This window comes from Alternaria novae-zelandiae, assembly GCF_023758075.1.
Source record: "Alternaria novae-zelandiae strain BMP 2774 chromosome Unknown scaffold_6, whole genome shotgun sequence".
NCBI classification, from domain to species: Eukaryota; Fungi; Ascomycota; class Dothideomycetes; order Pleosporales; family Pleosporaceae; genus Alternaria; species Alternaria novae-zelandiae.
The window spans coordinates 1,297,712-1,315,012 of NW_026056966.1; the positions used below are offsets into that span (position 1 = coordinate 1,297,712).

At 52.0% G+C, this 17,301-nt stretch overlaps 4 protein-coding genes across 4 annotated transcripts; 1 reads left to right on the forward strand and 3 right to left on the reverse strand.

Moving 5' to 3' along the window:
* Positions 1–1,956: 1,956 nt before the first annotated feature.
* On the reverse strand, positions 1,957–3,037 carry J4E88_003942 (uncharacterized protein; the record flags this gene model as incomplete). The annotated part of the gene is made up of 2 exons (XM_049397590.1): positions 1,957–2,881; positions 2,934–3,037. The coding sequence occupies 2 exons, from the start codon at positions 3,035–3,037 to the stop codon at positions 1,957–1,959; spliced, it is 1,029 nt and encodes a 342-aa protein (XP_049256978.1).
* A 4,847-nt stretch (positions 3,038–7,884) lies between these two features.
* On the reverse strand, positions 7,885–8,537 carry J4E88_003943 (uncharacterized protein; the record flags this gene model as incomplete). Its single annotated transcript, XM_049397591.1, has 3 exons — positions 7,885–7,920; positions 7,971–8,296; positions 8,534–8,537. The coding sequence occupies 3 exons, from the start codon at positions 8,535–8,537 to the stop codon at positions 7,885–7,887; spliced, it is 366 nt and encodes a 121-aa protein (XP_049256979.1).
* A 1,269-nt stretch (positions 8,538–9,806) lies between these two features.
* J4E88_003944 (uncharacterized protein) lies at positions 9,807–11,954 on the reverse strand (the record flags this gene model as incomplete). Its single annotated transcript, XM_049397592.1, is given in 3 exon segments — positions 9,807–9,813; positions 9,855–11,932; positions 11,949–11,954. 3 exon segments carry the CDS (start codon positions 11,952–11,954, stop codon positions 9,807–9,809), a joined length of 2,091 nt encoding a protein of 696 aa, XP_049256980.1.
* A 2,114-nt stretch (positions 11,955–14,068) lies between these two features.
* On the forward strand, positions 14,069–17,203 carry J4E88_003945 (uncharacterized protein; the record flags this gene model as incomplete). Its single annotated transcript, XM_049397593.1, has 2 exons — positions 14,069–16,001; positions 16,065–17,203. 2 exons carry the CDS (start codon positions 14,069–14,071, stop codon positions 17,201–17,203), a joined length of 3,072 nt encoding a protein of 1,023 aa, XP_049256981.1.
* Positions 17,204–17,301: the final 98 nt, after the last annotated feature.

Genomic DNA, 17,301 nt, shown 5'->3' on the forward strand with positions numbered 1-17,301 from the left:
TCGACACAGATCGTCACAAGTCTGTGGTCGAAGATGGTATGGACTGTACTGCAAACCACCTACACATAACTACCAGGCCAAAGACGGCGATGTGCTTCACCGTCATCAGTCGAGCGCGCGCCACAAAAAGCGAACTGCTAATCTACCAGCAACGATGACGATGCGTATTTTCATTGTTTCTCGTGAATCCTGTGAATGTGGGTTTTGTGACGCGTTTGGATGAGTTCCAAGGTTCTTTTGTAGCCTCATCCTCGTCCCTAGAGGTGGCCAGGTAATGAAACATAGCGTAGGAGCATACACCACTCTAGAACATCTCTACTTACCAGAATCTAACTGTATGTGTACTACAAACTGCGACACAACATCTAGCCCGTGCCTTTCTGTTTGACAGCCGCTTCTAGAAGGCTCCTTCCTCGCGGCTCTCGTATAGCATGTGCCGCTTTACCCAGCTTAGCCTGCCAGGACAAAGGTCCGGTGAGCTGGTGTACCAACGAAATCGAGGTTCTAGAGAGGAATGTTGAACATTCGATAGTGTCATGCCATGGTCTCGTATCGTTTCGTGTACTTGAGTGAGGGGTTTCCTTCGCTTCCATGTTTTCTTTTCGCCAACGTGCATCGTGTCTTGGTTGCTCCTTCCTTACTCATAGTCTACGTGTCGCGCGTGGAGAGAACATGCTCTAGGGCTTTGCTGATGTTCACGCCTATTGAGTTACTCGATACTTGCTCTTCCTTTCTCTTCCGTTGTCATGCGGGGTTCTTTCGTTTGGTGCCGTGGTTGCGCTTTCCCCTTGCGAGCGTTCTTACACTCAACATCTTCCCAAACAGAATGCGGAGCGCAAGAGATATCTTTGGTTCATCTACCGGGCTTACAGCAAGTTATTCACTCCAAGATAGTGCTGCGAGTTTTGTTCTTTGGTCTGGGGTTTGCGCTTTCTTTCTACGCATATGGTGCGACTGCCCCATTTGACACCATGGCTGCCGCGCTCGAAACACTGTCGCCTGGTCGTTCCTACCTATGATGGATATGTCTGGCCATCGCTCTTCGACTTTCGCTTGCCGTCGCTGGATCAATCCTACACCTCGCCTAGGGATGGTGAACACACGCACTGCGGATAAACCTCTAGGGCTGGCTAACCACCGTGCCACCGTCACCAACAATGCGACACCCAACCAAAGGCACGCGCGATACACATTAACAGACAGGCCGTTCGAAAGCAGAATCGGGAGACGCGCGCAGTATCGTCGCAGTCGATCGATCCACCGTCTGGTCGCCTTATCGCTTCATTAAGCCAACGCTTTATTCTAATAGCCCAACGATGCATCGAAGCTACGAACAGACTACGCGGCCTCTGATCACAGCGGCCTCCATATCCTGGACCACGCAAGATTTGGATCGTGAAGCGATAATCGCTCCACTTGTGCAGCAATAACGGCTATACATACCTACCCCAGGCAATATGCTCCACGACCGGAAATTTGCCTGCGAAGTCCTGGTTTCTGGCCCTGGTCTGGGAACGCGACAACCTTGGGATAGCAGCAAACGTTATGTCTGAGCGTCAATATTGGAGAACCAGGATAGTCCCGAACGGGAACCACGCCGATCACAGCACGCAATTAGATGTGATGACGCGTGCAATATCGCGAGCTTCACCTTAGATGTCAATCAAGCAAGAAAGGTGATGTAGTTTTTATGGCTTTTCGAATTTGCGAGATACTAACAATAAACATTTACAAAATACACATAGACCGCTAAGAGCCGTGACGAGTAACGCGAATGGACCTGCGACCACTACCCAAAGTGCACGTGGGCATCTTGCCAGGCAACTAAGTCAAGATGACTGCCTAGGCAAGGAGACGTTCAGGTCGACAAGGTACAAAGGGGGAATATGGCGAAGAGTAATACACAAAATGACCCAAGGCGCAATCCAACTCCAAGCATGTTCATGTCGGAAGCGTTTAGGAGATGACGACCTTGACGGTCTCACCGTTCTGGCCCATGGAGCAACCACCACCGGTACCGGCCATGATTGGGTCGTAGCCACCACCGCCGCCACCGCTGGAGTTGCAGTTGAAGAGGTCGTAGTCGGAACCCTGCTCGCACGTGTCCAGGCCGTTCTTGCACTTGAAGACACAGGTGTTCATGTCGGAGACGCACTTGGAGCCCTTGGAGCTAATGCTGTCACCGTTCATGTTGATGTTACGCGAAACATCGAAAGCACCCGAGGCACCGAAGGTTACCTCCCACCAGGTGTTGTTGATTTGGAAGCCGTCATCCTTGTAGCCGGGGAAGACGGGAGCGCAAGCAGAGGGGACACCCTCCTTCCAGGAGAGCTCGAGGGACTTGCCGGCGGGGATCTTGACTGAGATGTCAGGCTGGTTGGCCTTGACGGACATGCCAGAGTAGCCGAGTGCCCTCCAGCAGAACAGAAGCATATCCTGGTCGGAGCGGTCGTTGATGAACTCGGCCTTCCACTTGCTGTCACCGCCAACCCAGATACCGTCCCACTGTGACTGCTTGTTCACACCCTTCTTGCAACCGAGCTCCTCGACCCAGTCCTGGACATCGTCGAAGATGGAGCTGACGAGTCCACCGATAGCGTCGCCAACGTTGTCCAAAGCGTCGCCGAGGTCACCAAGAGGGTCGTTAGACTCTGCGGAGGTAGCGGCGGGCTTGGCGCTGGTGGTAGTGGGCTCCTGCTTGGTGGAGGAAGGCGTGGGCTCAGCCTGAGTCTTGTAGTCGGCAACCTCAGCAACCTTGGGGGCAGCCGCAGGAGCAGGAGTAGGAGTAGGGGTGGCGAAGACGGAGCTCCAGTCGACATCGCTCAGATCGTATGCGACCTTGCTCCAGTCAACTTCGTTGGCAGCGCTGCGCTTGACCTCACTGCAAAGAGTTAGCATCCAGGTTTCGTTGTCGACTCGGAGGCATTACTTACGCTTGACGGCGGGCGTGGAAGCTGGCGTGACGGTTGTGGAGGTTGGCGGCAGCAGCCTGGCCAACGACGATGGTGCTCAGCACCGCGGCGGAAGAGTAACGCATCGTGAAGTTGCGTAAGGGTGATTGAGTGAGGTAAGCGCTTGGTATTTATACTGCGGACAGGTCGTAACGTCGTTCAACGGCGTGTCGTGATGCGCTGGTAGTGGTTGGTCAACGAGTAGTTGAGGTATGAGTAATGAGTGACTGGGTGAGCGAGAGCTAGCAGGCGCAAGACGGGCGTGAAAGAGTGAACGCGCGAATTTGCCTTTTCAAAAAGAGGGACAATGTGTGGATTATATGTTGGGGTGAAGGAGGAAAAGGGAAACAAGCGGCCAGGCACAAAGGTAAGTGGCCCTTCAGCCGGGCTGCCCCCATCTCATCTCCTGGGAGACAGAATTGGACTAGCGCGCTGCGGACTATCCCCGTTACTAATTTAGTCAGGGCCAATTGCACCGGATGTTGCACCCCTGGATAGCGCGCGATCCTGACTTGGCTGGCGCTTCTCATTGGTGTGCCTGAGCCAGGCACAGTTGGCGCTCCGAGGTTTCAGCCGCTTTTGATCTCTCTTCGTCGCTTCATCGCCTGTCGCAGCCGCGTCCCCCTTGGCCAGACTCGCAAGCGGCAAGGAAGCAAAGAGTTGTCGCTCGACTTTCACAACGACAGTGCGCAATCCCAAGGCGCGGGACTCGACTCAGCACCCGCGGGCGACGTCGTGAAGGCCGCGCAATTGCGATCTACACAGTGTGGAACCCAAACAGCTGTGATTGGGGCAGCCGCCCGTGGATACTGACCCTCCAGATTCCAGAACGTTTTCCACACATCGGCGCCGCGTTGCCTGCGTGTTCCTGTCACACTCCGGCACGTGTTTTCACCCAACGAGTCTAGTCTCCGTCGCCCTGACGAGTCCACAACCTTCATCTATCACTGTCACTGCCGTGTGCAGACACAATGTACACTCCATTCAGCCGCGACAGTCTGTGAGCCGGACACGTCTTCCCCCTCGGCTATGCATGCGTAACTCTCCAACTCCGTCAGGGCATGCAGTCCTTCCGCAGGATCGTGACGCAACCGTCCACACGACGACTTTTTGCCTCGCCCATTTCCACATCTGCAGCCCACCTGCACCTAGGCAGGATTCTCTCCATTCACGGATCAGCAAGATGTGCCGATGCAACGTTTGTGGAGCCCCGGTGCCGTCAGCGGGACGATAAGGCTCTTTATCGCAACGTGGTAGCCGGTATATGCATGGTGAAAATCTGGAAGACTACCCACTGCTAGTACGGTGTACAGCGACACCGCCAGCCGTGACCAGAAAAGCCTCACACGACGTGGTGGGTCGCTGTTCGCTGGATCTTCCCTGTGACGCTCCTCCGAGCAGAAACGGACCGGTAAGCGAAAACCATGTGTACCTTCGGCTCACCGGCCGCTGGACCTTCTCTCATGGCCAGCGAGAGTAGTGACGCGGACATTTCTGTGCTTCCATCATATGTCTTGGTACTTTCATGGTTGTGCTGCGTGTCGCCCTCGACATTGTACATCTGGTCGAGCAACCTGCCCTTGCACAGAGCAACAACACAGCCTCTATGCGCCAACTGAGACATTGCGAAACCAAGAGCTACACAGAAACACTACTGCATGCGGACACCTTCTGTTCCTGCCGCCGTTCTCTAGGCGACACACATGCTCTCTAGTTCAGCCAGCCATACGATTACTATTATCTGCCGGACCGACAAGTCCTGCATTTGTCGCTCAAAACATCCCATTGGCGGACATTACAACACTACCATCATGATTTTCCACACAAACCAATCATACGAAAAGCGCAACGTCCTGCGGAGCCGGCGACGAAAAGTTCATGCAAGACGTTCGCAAGTGTTGCCCGCTTATCGATACCTACTCGGAGCCGGGTTGGTGTGACATCACTAGGTGTAAGACTACCAACAAGCGGATGTGTTCTAGACAACTACAGGTAATTTCGCTTGTGGAAGGGATTTGTGGTGCTGTGGAGCGGATTTACCAGTCATACCTCGAGGTTATGTGCTCGACTGGCTGCTAGATGATGGAAGAGTGCTTCCTGACAGAATCTTCTTTTTGCGACTACACACCCGTTGACAGGGTACAAGCGATCAGAGGTCATAGAGGCACGCGAGCGGGTGGAGATATCGGTCAGATCGGGCAGCAGGCATGCAACATGACGGACGTGGTATCTGGCTTCGAATCGAGGCGGAAGTGACCATATCGATCGTAGTGATGACTCAATCATGTCGCCATGAGGCGGAATGTTGGAATTGCGGAACTCAATGTCTGCCCTACGCACTTGCGTTGATTGCAAATATCGTCGTCCATAACAACAGCAACAACAACAATCTGCCATAGTAGCGGGGACCCATGTACACACCCCTCAGCACCAGCGGTTCCCCCTCACCTCAAGGCGCCCCTCACCCAACAATCCCAAACACAATCTCGCTACCACGCAAAAACCAAATGACCACCAAGAACGCCCCCAACGTTCTTCTTTCTAAGCCGCCGAAACAAGTTCAAAGCCACCGAACGTTTCTGAGTACGCGCAAGCTAGTCTGTCAGAAAAAGTCTGGATTGGCAGCGGGCGCGAAGTTGTGTTGGAGCGTGGTCCGCGGAGGAGGAGGAGTCGGCACCATTGCGCTGGTGCGGATGTGGTGCCTGTCGATCAAACGCGTTCTCGGTTGGTGCTGCGTGCGCAGCGCAGGAGATCAGGTTTGCCGATCAGAGTGCCGGGCGGGCGTTGGGTGTCGCGGCGTGAAGAGTGAGCGGCACCAACAGCACAACACAACACAACAGTCATGCTTGATATCATGGCGACTATCTTATGCGCTGCATGCGACTGGTGATAATGATGTTGTGAAAAGTGTTGCGACGTTGTGACAGCGATGAGAAAGACATCTGACATTTTCGACGGTGCTGAGGCACAGCCCACAGCGTCGCCAGACAGCACACGTTACCCTACCACGACGTCCACCTCGCTCGCAACACCTGTCAAAACATGTCATTCGGCCAACTAACCTCATGCTACAGTTTCCGTTCAACTGAGTCACACGTGGCCGGTTGGTCAACGGACTCTAAGAAGTTCTAACCTCGACAGTTCCCGCCCGTCGCCAGACGCGCAATGCCGAACTCGGTCCCCGAGCTATCCACACGTTCGCAGAAGCGCGCAGACAGCGTGGCTGAAACCGATTACCTGCATCTACGCGTAGTGTACCACGCGAGACCAAGCCGCTTCTTCGCTATCTTATCGTCCACGTTTCGCCGCGGCGCGTGCCCGCCACTGGCACTGGCACCGCCGTCACTAGCAGAAACAAAAGAGAAGGGAAATGTGAAACTTGCATGTGAACGTACATGCCAATCGCTCAGCTCATGTGCGGCCCCCACTCGGAAGTTCTACCCTTCTTTTTCGTAGTCGGTGTTGCGAAAGCCTGGGTATGCAGGTTGGACATCTCCCGGGCGCCGCGTGGCGTTTGGGGGCCGCTGACAAGTTGGGTTTGTTGGTGGTGGATGCGACGGGGGATGCGGCTAGGGAGGAAAATGATGTTGTAGCGCTGTTCAGGGTCTGAACGAATGGGTTTGGTGGTACACTTGCACGGGTAACGGTACGCTTGAACGAGTTAGGAAGGAGTAGAGGCATAGAGGGAGGTAGCTAGGTGTTCAAGGTATGATCGTTCGCTGTTAATCGCGTAGGTCCCAGATGGTATAGAGATACGGGAGGAGGGCGTAAGATGGCGGTGAGGGTTAAGTCTAGCTGTTCTGTATCGTTTGCTGGGTTCAGGTATGTTGGTGTGCGTACAGGTAAGGTATGGATGGGTAAGAGTTTGCATTCCGTTTCTCTCTCCAGCTTTGAGGAGAAGGAAGCTAGGTGGTGTTATTAATGTGTATTGATCACCTAGTACGTTCGCTTGGAGATATGGCATACTATGCAATGTCAATATATCCCCGCGGCTGCCCCACTACCTTTCACCGTCTGTCCTCCATCGTCTATCCTCAGTTCTCAATACCAATTTTAGGCATCGTCAAACCATGACATCGAAACCGCAATCAGTAAAGCAACTCATCTACCCACCCTATTCGCTGCATATAGACATCTAGGGAACTCAACCGCGCATCCTCTTCACCGCGCTACCCAACACGCCCACCCGAGTACAACAATCGTGGGTGAGACAAATACTCCTGGGAAGACGTTATTGATATCGTTCATATCGAGCAGGTCTATCGACATAAACGTAGATCCCCAACCATCTCAACAGCCTCAACGTCCCTCACAACCACGCTCAACACGTTGATCAAGCATGTGACAGGAGGCTAATGCGCATATGAACGGTTGAACCCACGAAGTGTGCATCTGCATCTAGATCTGCATCGGCATGAGCCGCTGCAAACTATACCCGGGTGTTCGCTAGACACATCTTTTGCTTTTCCCGCGCATATGCTTTTTTCTTCCCACAAAAGCCGAGATACGGGTTCAACGGGTGTGTCAGATGGGATTTGCGTGTTTCATGGTTTGTCTGATGATACACATACGAAGAAGAACAGATGCTTGAGAGGGAGAGGCGATGGGGATGTGGTGGTGTGGTAGTGGGATCCTGGTCTGGAGTGAAACTGCACATCAGCGCTCCTGATAGAATGCTTCGCTAGCTACTTTAGCATATCTGATATGCCCAGTGGTAGGTGTGTGACGAGTGAACACAAGCAGACATGAACGCATCTCAAAGGTATGCGCCAGGGAAGTGACAATCCATTGATAGTAGTTCATAAAACGAGTGTAGTGCCAAAAGATTGTACCCAAGAAGTATAAGCTTTTGACAAGTAGTCGACGAACATCGACCCTGTCACCATCTCAATAGCAACATTCTCCACATACTGTCGTAAGTGCAGTCAATTTCCTAGCCCTGTTGCTCAACGAGGATCAGCTTGGCATCCTACACGCACCCATTAGCACACTTCCCACAGTTGACCGCTCACAACTTACACAGCCTCCACCACTGGGCGCACACTGCGACCCACCCGTAGTAGCCAATTGACAGTTAGTAATCTCGAATCGATTGTACTTCTTGTCGCTCTTGCGGAAGACATCGAGAAAGACTTTGTCTTCGCCTTCGTAGACCCAGCTTGCCTGGTGGTCGTCACCCAGATCAACTGTACCCCCGTTCTTCCGGTCGTAGTTCTGCTTGCATGTATCGAGGAAAGACGCGGTTCCGAATGCGCCCAGGTCATCGCCCTCGCCAAAGGCGATCACGTTGCAGGTTGGGATGCAGCAGCCGCCTGGGCAGCCGCCGGCCGCGCCGCCGTCGTTCACTTGGATGGCATTGGTCTGGTATTGTGGTTAGTTTGGGGTTGACGCACTGGGAGAATATGAGGGAAAGGGGACGTGTACCGTGGCGAGGAGGGCGATGAACGCCAGGCTGATGGATTGAATGGAACGCATGTTGATGGTCCTCGTGAGTTAGATGGCTGTCGATGATATTGTTGAGGATGTGAGTGGTGTTTGTTGCGAGATTTGAAGACCATGTTTATACTTTTCTTACCAAGTACCCATCGTCGATTGTTCACACTAGTACTACCATGACAGAAACCGACGAGCCTCTCATGATCCCTGCAACCATCTCACATGCAAACGTATTCCTAGGATTAAAGATGTCGCAACCATTAGAGATGTCGATCATTCATGAGTCTGTTTCTGAGCACGTCCCCGACAGGCAAAATATCTTGACATTACTCTACTGCAACTGTTAGACGATGAGTGTGTATGGTGGTTTTAGGCTAGATGACAGGGCGGTTGCTTATAGAAGTCTTAGTCTAGACAAGAGAGCAATTGCCTATAGTAGTCTTGGACTAGACAAGTGGGTGATTGCTTACGTTGTTCTTAGACAGAACAGGAAGCTGATTGCTTATGGTAGTCCTAAACCGAACAATAAGGCGATTGATTATGGTCATCTTTGGCTAGACCACGGGGCGACTGCTCATCATGTCTCGCTACTTCGGTTAATGTCGACCTCGTGTCCACTGTATGGACCATGAGTAATGCTTTACGTAGTCTGCTAATTTACCAAAGGCCATATTATGACATGTATTTGAGTCGCGTTAATCCATGCGTGTGGAATGGCAGCCAGGTTAGTCTTCAATCGATCGAGATAAGTGTGCTGAGATAAGAGACGTCATCTTGGATCACCCTGTCGACTCTGATCGAACCGTAACAGACCTGAAAGGTCCAATCGCAGCATGGCTAGACTACGAGCCTTCTCGGGCTTTGTGAGCGCTATGTCTCAATCACGCTAACTTCCTAGATCGAATGATCTGGACCCTGCACCGAAGTCTTGTTGTACAGGCGAAGCAGTTGTGGCGAAGTTGATCGCAGTGTCTTCCCTTAAGATCTTTGTATTTGCATAAGCCAGATAAATCGATACAACAAGTAATTAAGATAGAAGGACATGCCATGTGCTTGTCGTTGTATGGCCCCAAAATCGCATGCAGCCTCATCACGCGACAGCTCTTTCCCTCATTTTCTACGCTCCCTCAATTGACCTACATGGCCCAAAGCGGGCAGTACTTTGTATCCCATGACTTACAGTAACCGCCTTGTTCCACATAGTTAGTGCCTCCTTGTCCGTGAGCCTTTGTGTCCCTGGGTGGCCCTGATGGGGCGCACCAGACATTATGCCCCCGGCAATCGCCTTGTGGATCGCCAGCTGTGACAGTGCAAGCTGGCAGACAAGCCCCGACTTTGACAGGATAAATTTGGCCGGGGCAAGACAACTCCATGGAGCGACAGCGACAAGCATTATCCGTAGGGCATGGCGATATGATTTTACCTGCTGATCTTGTATGGGCAGGGTCGCCGTCGAAAATCTCAAACGTTGCGTTATCAGCGGACGGCGGCGGCGAGAAGTCATAGACTGCCAGTGAGGCGGCGGGTATGGCTGATGGGGGCAGTTTGGCCGAAGTCTTGTTGCGGGCCGTTGGATAACCTGTGGAATCCTGGACACAAAGCGTCGAGTCGTCCCATGCTGCACGAGCAGTGTGGTTCCAAAGTTGCGTCATATTATAGATCGTCTCAAGCGTGTAGTAGATACGACAATCGGCAGCCTGGTATTGGAACTGGAGGGGTGTGAGCTCCGTGCCGCGCACTTGGTTCCTGACTGTGAAACCGGCGTAATTGATCCACATTCCTGTATCCGTTCGGTTGGGCAGTTGTATAACTACTTCGGGCTTATTCACAGGCATATACTGCAATCCTTCGTCAAAATCGTAGTCGAGGGCGTCAGCAGAGTATGCGGCGGCGCCACGAGTGCCGCCGACTGCTTGCATGGGGCCGGGCTTGGGCTGACCACCAACGACAATGGTTTTGACTCCAGCTTCATAGGTCATGAACTCGACAAAAACAGCGCATGCAGAGGCGCACAAGCCATCAGTAAGAATGACTATCTGTTCAGGAGCCCAAGGTGGTGAAGTGTTGGTTATGGGGTCGCTGGGATCGTAGCCATATGGGTAGTCGCCAAATGCGGAATAGTCGAAACTCTCATCGGACAAATTGTATCGTTGACTCCCCGAGAAGGTGTCGCCGTTGCTAATCTCTGGACCGTAGAACTCGTCCCAAGACGAGAAAGTTTTCCCAGTAGCGGCGTTGATGCGATTAGTGACGATCCACTCGCTCGACGCCCAATTGTAGTTTTCAGGCTGGGCCTGGCCTGAGTGGTCCCACCATTCTGTATAAGCCTCACCAAGATGATCGCTCAATTCATGACTGCGCTGGCGGCTTGCACCGTTGGGCTCAAGATTCGGAAAGAATTGCTTGAAGGTATCGTACGCAAGGAACACAAGACCTCCAGAGTTCTGTTGCAGATCGATAATGACACGGGAAGCCGGACTTTGTGATGCGTTGCCGATGAAGTCGCGAATCGCCTGCCGAAAGTTGGAGGTATCGATACCGTTCTGATAGAATGAGGGTATGCTAAGGATAGCGGTAGATTTCCCATCTAACATATAGCTGGACACGATGCCTCCTCCTGTGATGGAAAGGTCGGCTTGGATGGTCATGGGGTTATTCGGGTATGCGCCAAAGCTGTTCATGCACCAGTTTTGGCTCGACGAAGCTCCTTCATTGCAATAAATTTCCAGTGCCGCTGTGAAGTTGAACGTACCATCGCTTTGGTCGGCTGGAGGAGGAACCTCGTCTTCGATGGCTGGCCACCACTGCTCGCCTTCACTATAACTGTCTGGCAAGAAGCCAAGAACAAAATAGTTGTAGAAGTCGCCGCCAGTGGTAAGGGGTCCTGTATCCTCACAACCGATGCAGATTGCCCACCAGACGGTTTCGACGACAGTGGTATTCTGGAGTGTAAAGTTTAGCGCATCAGAGAAGACTCCATTGCCGGGGTAAAGCCTTGCCGACTGGAATGTACTCGGAATACCCTGGATATTGAGCGCAGGACTATTCATTATCGCATTCCAATCTGCATGTGGTTCCAAGAAGCCTTGCGAATTTTGGTTGGCAAAGCTTTCCAGGTATTCGATCACGTCGACCCCGTTGATATGGGTCACAGGTGACGCTTCGTATTCATCAATCGCCCAAGCTTCGTATAGGTCCTGATCAAGGTAGATGTCTGGCGCTTGTTTGCCGTCAATTGACGCACTTACAAGCCCATATGAGCCGACGAAGGAGAATGCCGACAGAGCCCCGGCATTGAGGATAACGTGTGTGTCATGAAGCTGGTTTACCAGGAGCTGAATTTGTGCCTCAAATTCGTATTGGTTGTTGTAGGCAGCCGCAGTCACGTTCTGCTTGATCTGCTCTAAGGCTTGGTCGACGTCGAATGGCGCTCGTTGGTAGCCTGCGGGTGGCGCTTTGAGGTATCCCAGTGTGGACTGGAACTGTAAGGTCATATTGTAGTAGTCGAGGAAGCGCATTGCGACGGCTGGATTGAAGGGAATGCTCTGCAAGCACTCGTACACCCATGATGCCTGGAATAGTGTGTAGTCTTGGCCATTAATTAGTCAAGGCGTTTTCCCCAATCATATGAAATGGTACTGACTGTTGTTTACAGCGACAATGATATCTCCACACGCAGTAGAGAAAGCTTCCGAAGAAATTGTAGGAGGCTCAACCTGTCGAGTGGCGAAAGAGCCTTTCAGAGGGTTTGCCCATCCGTATGCCAACAGGCACGATATCGTCAGGCGCTTAACGAGAGACATGACGCGCGACCAAGAATCAGTAACCAAAGCGAGTTATCTTTTCAGTAGATAGAGTGGATCTCCTCAACTTTTGAACTTCGGTGATCACATCTTGTGTAACTCTGTGAAGCTCACTGGCAGGGATCTGAATGGGTGGCGATGGCTTGCGCAGCCTCAACGGGAACTCCATGAAATTGGAATGTTACAGGAACGGTAGGCCGCCAACGTTCGCTATCGAATGAATGAACACTTGCTCCTGCCAATGCACGAAGCCACCAATTCCCACAGGCGCAGTGAACGGAAAGCTGCAGGGGGTAAATGGATCATGAGATAATTTAAGCCTTTCCCGGAATTGCGCTAGAGGCTTGTCAGTCGATCTGTGGGTTCATGCGCGGAGTACAGAGCAGTCATCTTGCATTTCAGCCGCACTTGGCCCCCACATGGCCTTTCGGCCTATCCCACGCGGTCAAAGGAGTCGGTAGGCTGAAGAGATACACGTATCCCTAATTCGATATATCCAAGGTCGACGGGAAGCTGGCTACGAGTTTGCATAGCCCAATCGCAAGCTGAAGGTCCAAACGGTAGATGAAAGCTCGGTGATAGAAGCCCCTCGTCCGCGCTGGAGTTCAATGAGCAAACAAAGCCCTGATTGGCACCTATAGAAATAATCGTGAGCGCAGCAGAGGCGCACGCTTAGTGTGGCAAAGGTTCGTCCAGTCGTGAGCGGAACTGTTTAGGACAGGAGAAGGTTGAAGAAGGCAAAAGTAGGCAGTAGAAAAGAGGCAGCGAGTTCGCGAACTAGTCGGATGTTCACCTCGAACAGGAAAGTGCTATATACAGCCGACCAATGCAGCGTTACATTGTGCGACGTGCCGGCTGACATACAGGTTGTGTGGGAGTGGAGGACGATGTGTATTTGTGGATTACGCGCCGGGCTAATTGACCGGTTGCATGACATAAGCCGAGTGCACGGACATAGATCGAGCGGGGGCCGACCCACTGGAACCCGTCGTTCGTCCTGACTCACAAAAGCAACACCTGCAGCCATCAAACAACAGTATCAATGGATGGCAATTTCCTTGCGAATGCATCTGCAATCTCGTGGCGCCTACGACAATGTCGGACGCCGCGGCTGGAGACGTTCCAGATCCTTTTGCGCCACAAACTCACGTACCACACTCAGCCTTGAGCCGAAACACGCTACATGGCAGCGAATATGATGCCATCTTATTCAACGAGTTTTTTGCGTCCCCAGCCTTCTGCGCATGGTCTTCGGGTAGTAAATCATGGCAATTGCATTGCTATGGAGAGCCTGGGTGTGGCAAAGTGAGCTCGTAGTGATCTGGCAGAGGACAGTACTTACCATGATAGACGACTGTAGCTGCTTTCGCTGCCAATAGGCTGCCGTCTAGCATACATGGGATCAAAACGGCTGTCGCATCGATATCCATCACTCAGCATGTGTGGTCGACATCCCTGGGGTTTATAGAAGACCTTTTTCAGCTCATATACTCGGAACTCGGTACTGAACACAACGTGGAGTATGCAGCATATCAACTTGCGTGTTACTCCGGAACTCCGGGAACTGAGCGAATACAGAAGCTGATCGAAGCTTTAAGTAGCTTTGCACCCAGTGCTTGCAAGTTTCTCATTCTTGACGGATACGATCGCATCAACGAAGCATTACAGTCGATTGTCGATACACACTTGTCCGCCTTGAAGCTCAGCGGCTTCAAGGTAATGATAACACGGAGAGTCCCAGTGTTTTCTATATCTCGCAACAAAGATTGCGACGAATGCAAGCAGAATTATCTGGAGCTCTGGTGGGCATGTTCAAACTGTAACAAGTTCGATCTGTGTTACAACTGTGAAAAGAAGGAACACTTGGAGAACTCTCACATGTGCCCAGTGGATGATTTCAGAGAAACTTATCAGTATGTCAGCGTCAAGTTGGCTTACTTTAACATCGAGCCCCTGCTCGAAAAGAGACTGAGCATGCACTATCGCGACATCCAGCCAGAGGCCACGAACCGCATTGCTGAACATATCGAGTCGAAAGCTGGTGGCAACATAACACTTGCATTATTGTATCTGGAAGATGTTTTTACCCGGGACGAGGTCGCTACTTTCAACATAGATCGGATCGATGACAGGCTGCCCAGGGATGTCATTGCTTATTTCGACACCGAGATGAGCTTCATCGAGCGCAAGCCGGAACCAGAGCGTTTACCTCCGCTACATGCAATTGCTGTCGCTGCGCACCATTCGAATGGCATTTCCCTGGAAGAATTGGAGCAGTGTATAAGTCTTGCTCAGAGAACTTGCTTGAGCATAGATTATCCCAGATCTGTTGAAGACGTCTTTACTGCAGCAAATGGATGGCTTACAGATCTTCGCACTGTAGACCGGAAAGTGGATATATGCTGCCAACCCGCCTTCCCTCTGTATGTAAAAGAGAAGTACAATGATTCGTTGGAACGGGCGAGACGCCGAGTCGATTCTGCAGCTGAGGGAAGACCTGGTGCTGTCTTATCTCATCAGTTCCAAGAGACATCCTCATCAGACCAAACACCTGATCTCTTGGGAAGCACATTCGACACATTGGCAAGCGAAAGGCCTCTCCTAACACCGCTCACGAGCCTCGAACATAGCCTTGGCATCCGCGAGCCGGAGGATACGTACGATCGGACTTTATTCCTTGACAAGGACGATGAACTAGTCCAATCGCCTCCTAGAATGAACAGCGCCGAGTATGTACCGGGTATGTCTCGGGGTATCTTTCAGGACCATGAGCCCAGAAGAAAGGTCACGCAAGCGGAAACGGCATCAAAACAGTCGCCAATGGGCGTATGTGACTTTTGCATCAGTAGTGTGTTAGACTCCGCTGCATCTTCCGGTCAACATCGAGCCTCGATAGATGGTGCAAATATCGCTTTGAACCAGTGCACATTTTGCACATCGCTTTACGCCAACATGGAGCACTTCCTATCGAACACTGAAGACTGGCCATTGTATCACTGGACCCTTCGAGCGCTACCACGCGGCAGGGAGCTAAGAGGATCGATGATGCTGCGGTTTCGGTCTTCTCATCCGAAATTTACAACCAAGTCTTTCCGATTCCTACCAGGGAACGATCTACATGTGCCTGCGCCTGAGGATCTATCAGAAACAACAGATCCAGAACTCAGTGGAGGGACTCAGATCAACAAATGGATGGACACTTGTATGCGCGATCATCAAGACTGCAGCAACTATTGGCAAGACCAGCGATCCAAACCCTCCTTCTTACCGACACGACTTCTGGATGTTGACACTGGAGATGACAAGGTCATCCGCTTAGTAGATACCAAAACGACCAAAGCCAAGGGCCCCTACTGCACGTTGAGTCACGCTTGGGGACCACGAGAGAAGCCGTTCCTCACTACCACCGTGTGGAACATGGCGAAGCATCTGATCACAGGCATTACTCTAGACGAGCTTCCACGTAACTTCCAACACGCAATACATGTTACCCGCTTCTTGAAGGTGCGGTACATCTGGATTGACAGTCTCGCGATCGTGCAGGAACCCCTTGGTGACTTTGCAAAAGAAGCCGATCTCATGCACAGGGTGTATCGCTACTCGCATTGCAATATCGTTGCAGCGGACTCGAAGGATGCATACGGCGGCCTATTCAGGACGCGAAAACCTCACGAAATCCTTCCGGTCACATACCAGGGGACCGATGCGCGTCATCATTTGGGGGAGAAGAGTTGGACGATTGTTCCGGCGGATCTCTGGGAAAAAGAACTTCTGAGCTCCATCATATATGGCCGTGCATGGGTCTTCCAAGGTAAGCAGAGCCCATGATCAGGCCATCTAAACTCACCAGAAGCTGACCTTGAACGATTGATAGAACGCATTCTCTCTCCTCGCATCCTCCACTTCACAAAGCGTCAAATATTTTGGGACTGCGGCACGCTCTCAGCCTGCGAAGTATTCCCAAAAGGACTTCCCTTTCCTCTCGACCACGAAGCGAGCACAGATCGACACTGGAGAGGACGGCTAGCCAGAAGCACAGTCTCATCGAACGCCTTGGTCGGCGTCATCGACAACGAAAGCTCCTATACTTTCTGGATGTCCGCAGTTCAAAACTACACGGAATGCGAACTGACCAATCAAGGCGACAAGACAATCGCCATCTGGAGTATCGCAAAACTGCTACGCGATTTTATGAGCGAGCAATACGCTGTGGGTATGTGGTCTGGAGCGCTCGAGGAGCAACTGACTTGGAGAGTGCGGGATACAAAAGCATGTAAGAGGATGCCGGAGCTAGACGCCAATATCCCCAGCTGGTCTTGGGCAAGTATCAAGGGTGCCGTTGTGCCTCAACACCGACTAGCCAAACGACCATACAAGATTACAGATCACGATGGAGCTGCTGTCAGATTCACGGTCAAAGAAGAAACTAGGCAAGGCGACAAGGAGCCTATATTAGAGAGCAGAACACTGGCACTGAAGGCCCACATCAACTTTGGGCGACTGGTCAAAGGGCAAGAAGACCAATACCGTCTCCATTTCCCGAGCAAGATCTCTACCGACACCGTTGAAGTAGATGCCTTCCTCGACACTCCACTAGCGACTACATGCATCGACCCAGAGCACTGCGCATTCATCATCCTCGCCGCATCCGCCACTCCAAACCCCACCAACACTCCCCACCTACCCCAACCTTCTTCCCCCAAAGCGCGCCAGACGTACTCCGGTGTAGGTCTCCTCCTCATCAAACACACTTCCTGGATCTCTGGGCAGGAACGGCTGTACCAAGAATACAAAAGCGCACTAGCAGGCGTAGAACCGTCTCGAGAACAAAGATGGCGCCTGGATGCCTTCGAGAAACTCATGTTGCAGCAGTCAGAGAGAATCATGAAGATGGGAGGAAAGATTGGAAGCGTGTATCGGCGAATGGGAGCGCTGCAGTTTCGCGACATGGATGAGCGGGCTTTCAATGAGATGACGGATGCCAGGCATCGGGAGGATATTTGGTTGGAGTGAAGCGTAAATCTCGAGATGAGTATGCACAAGTTTCCATTGCTTTCCAGGAATTGCAAAAGAAGTGGGTATATAATACACGTATGGGCGCCTCTCCCAGC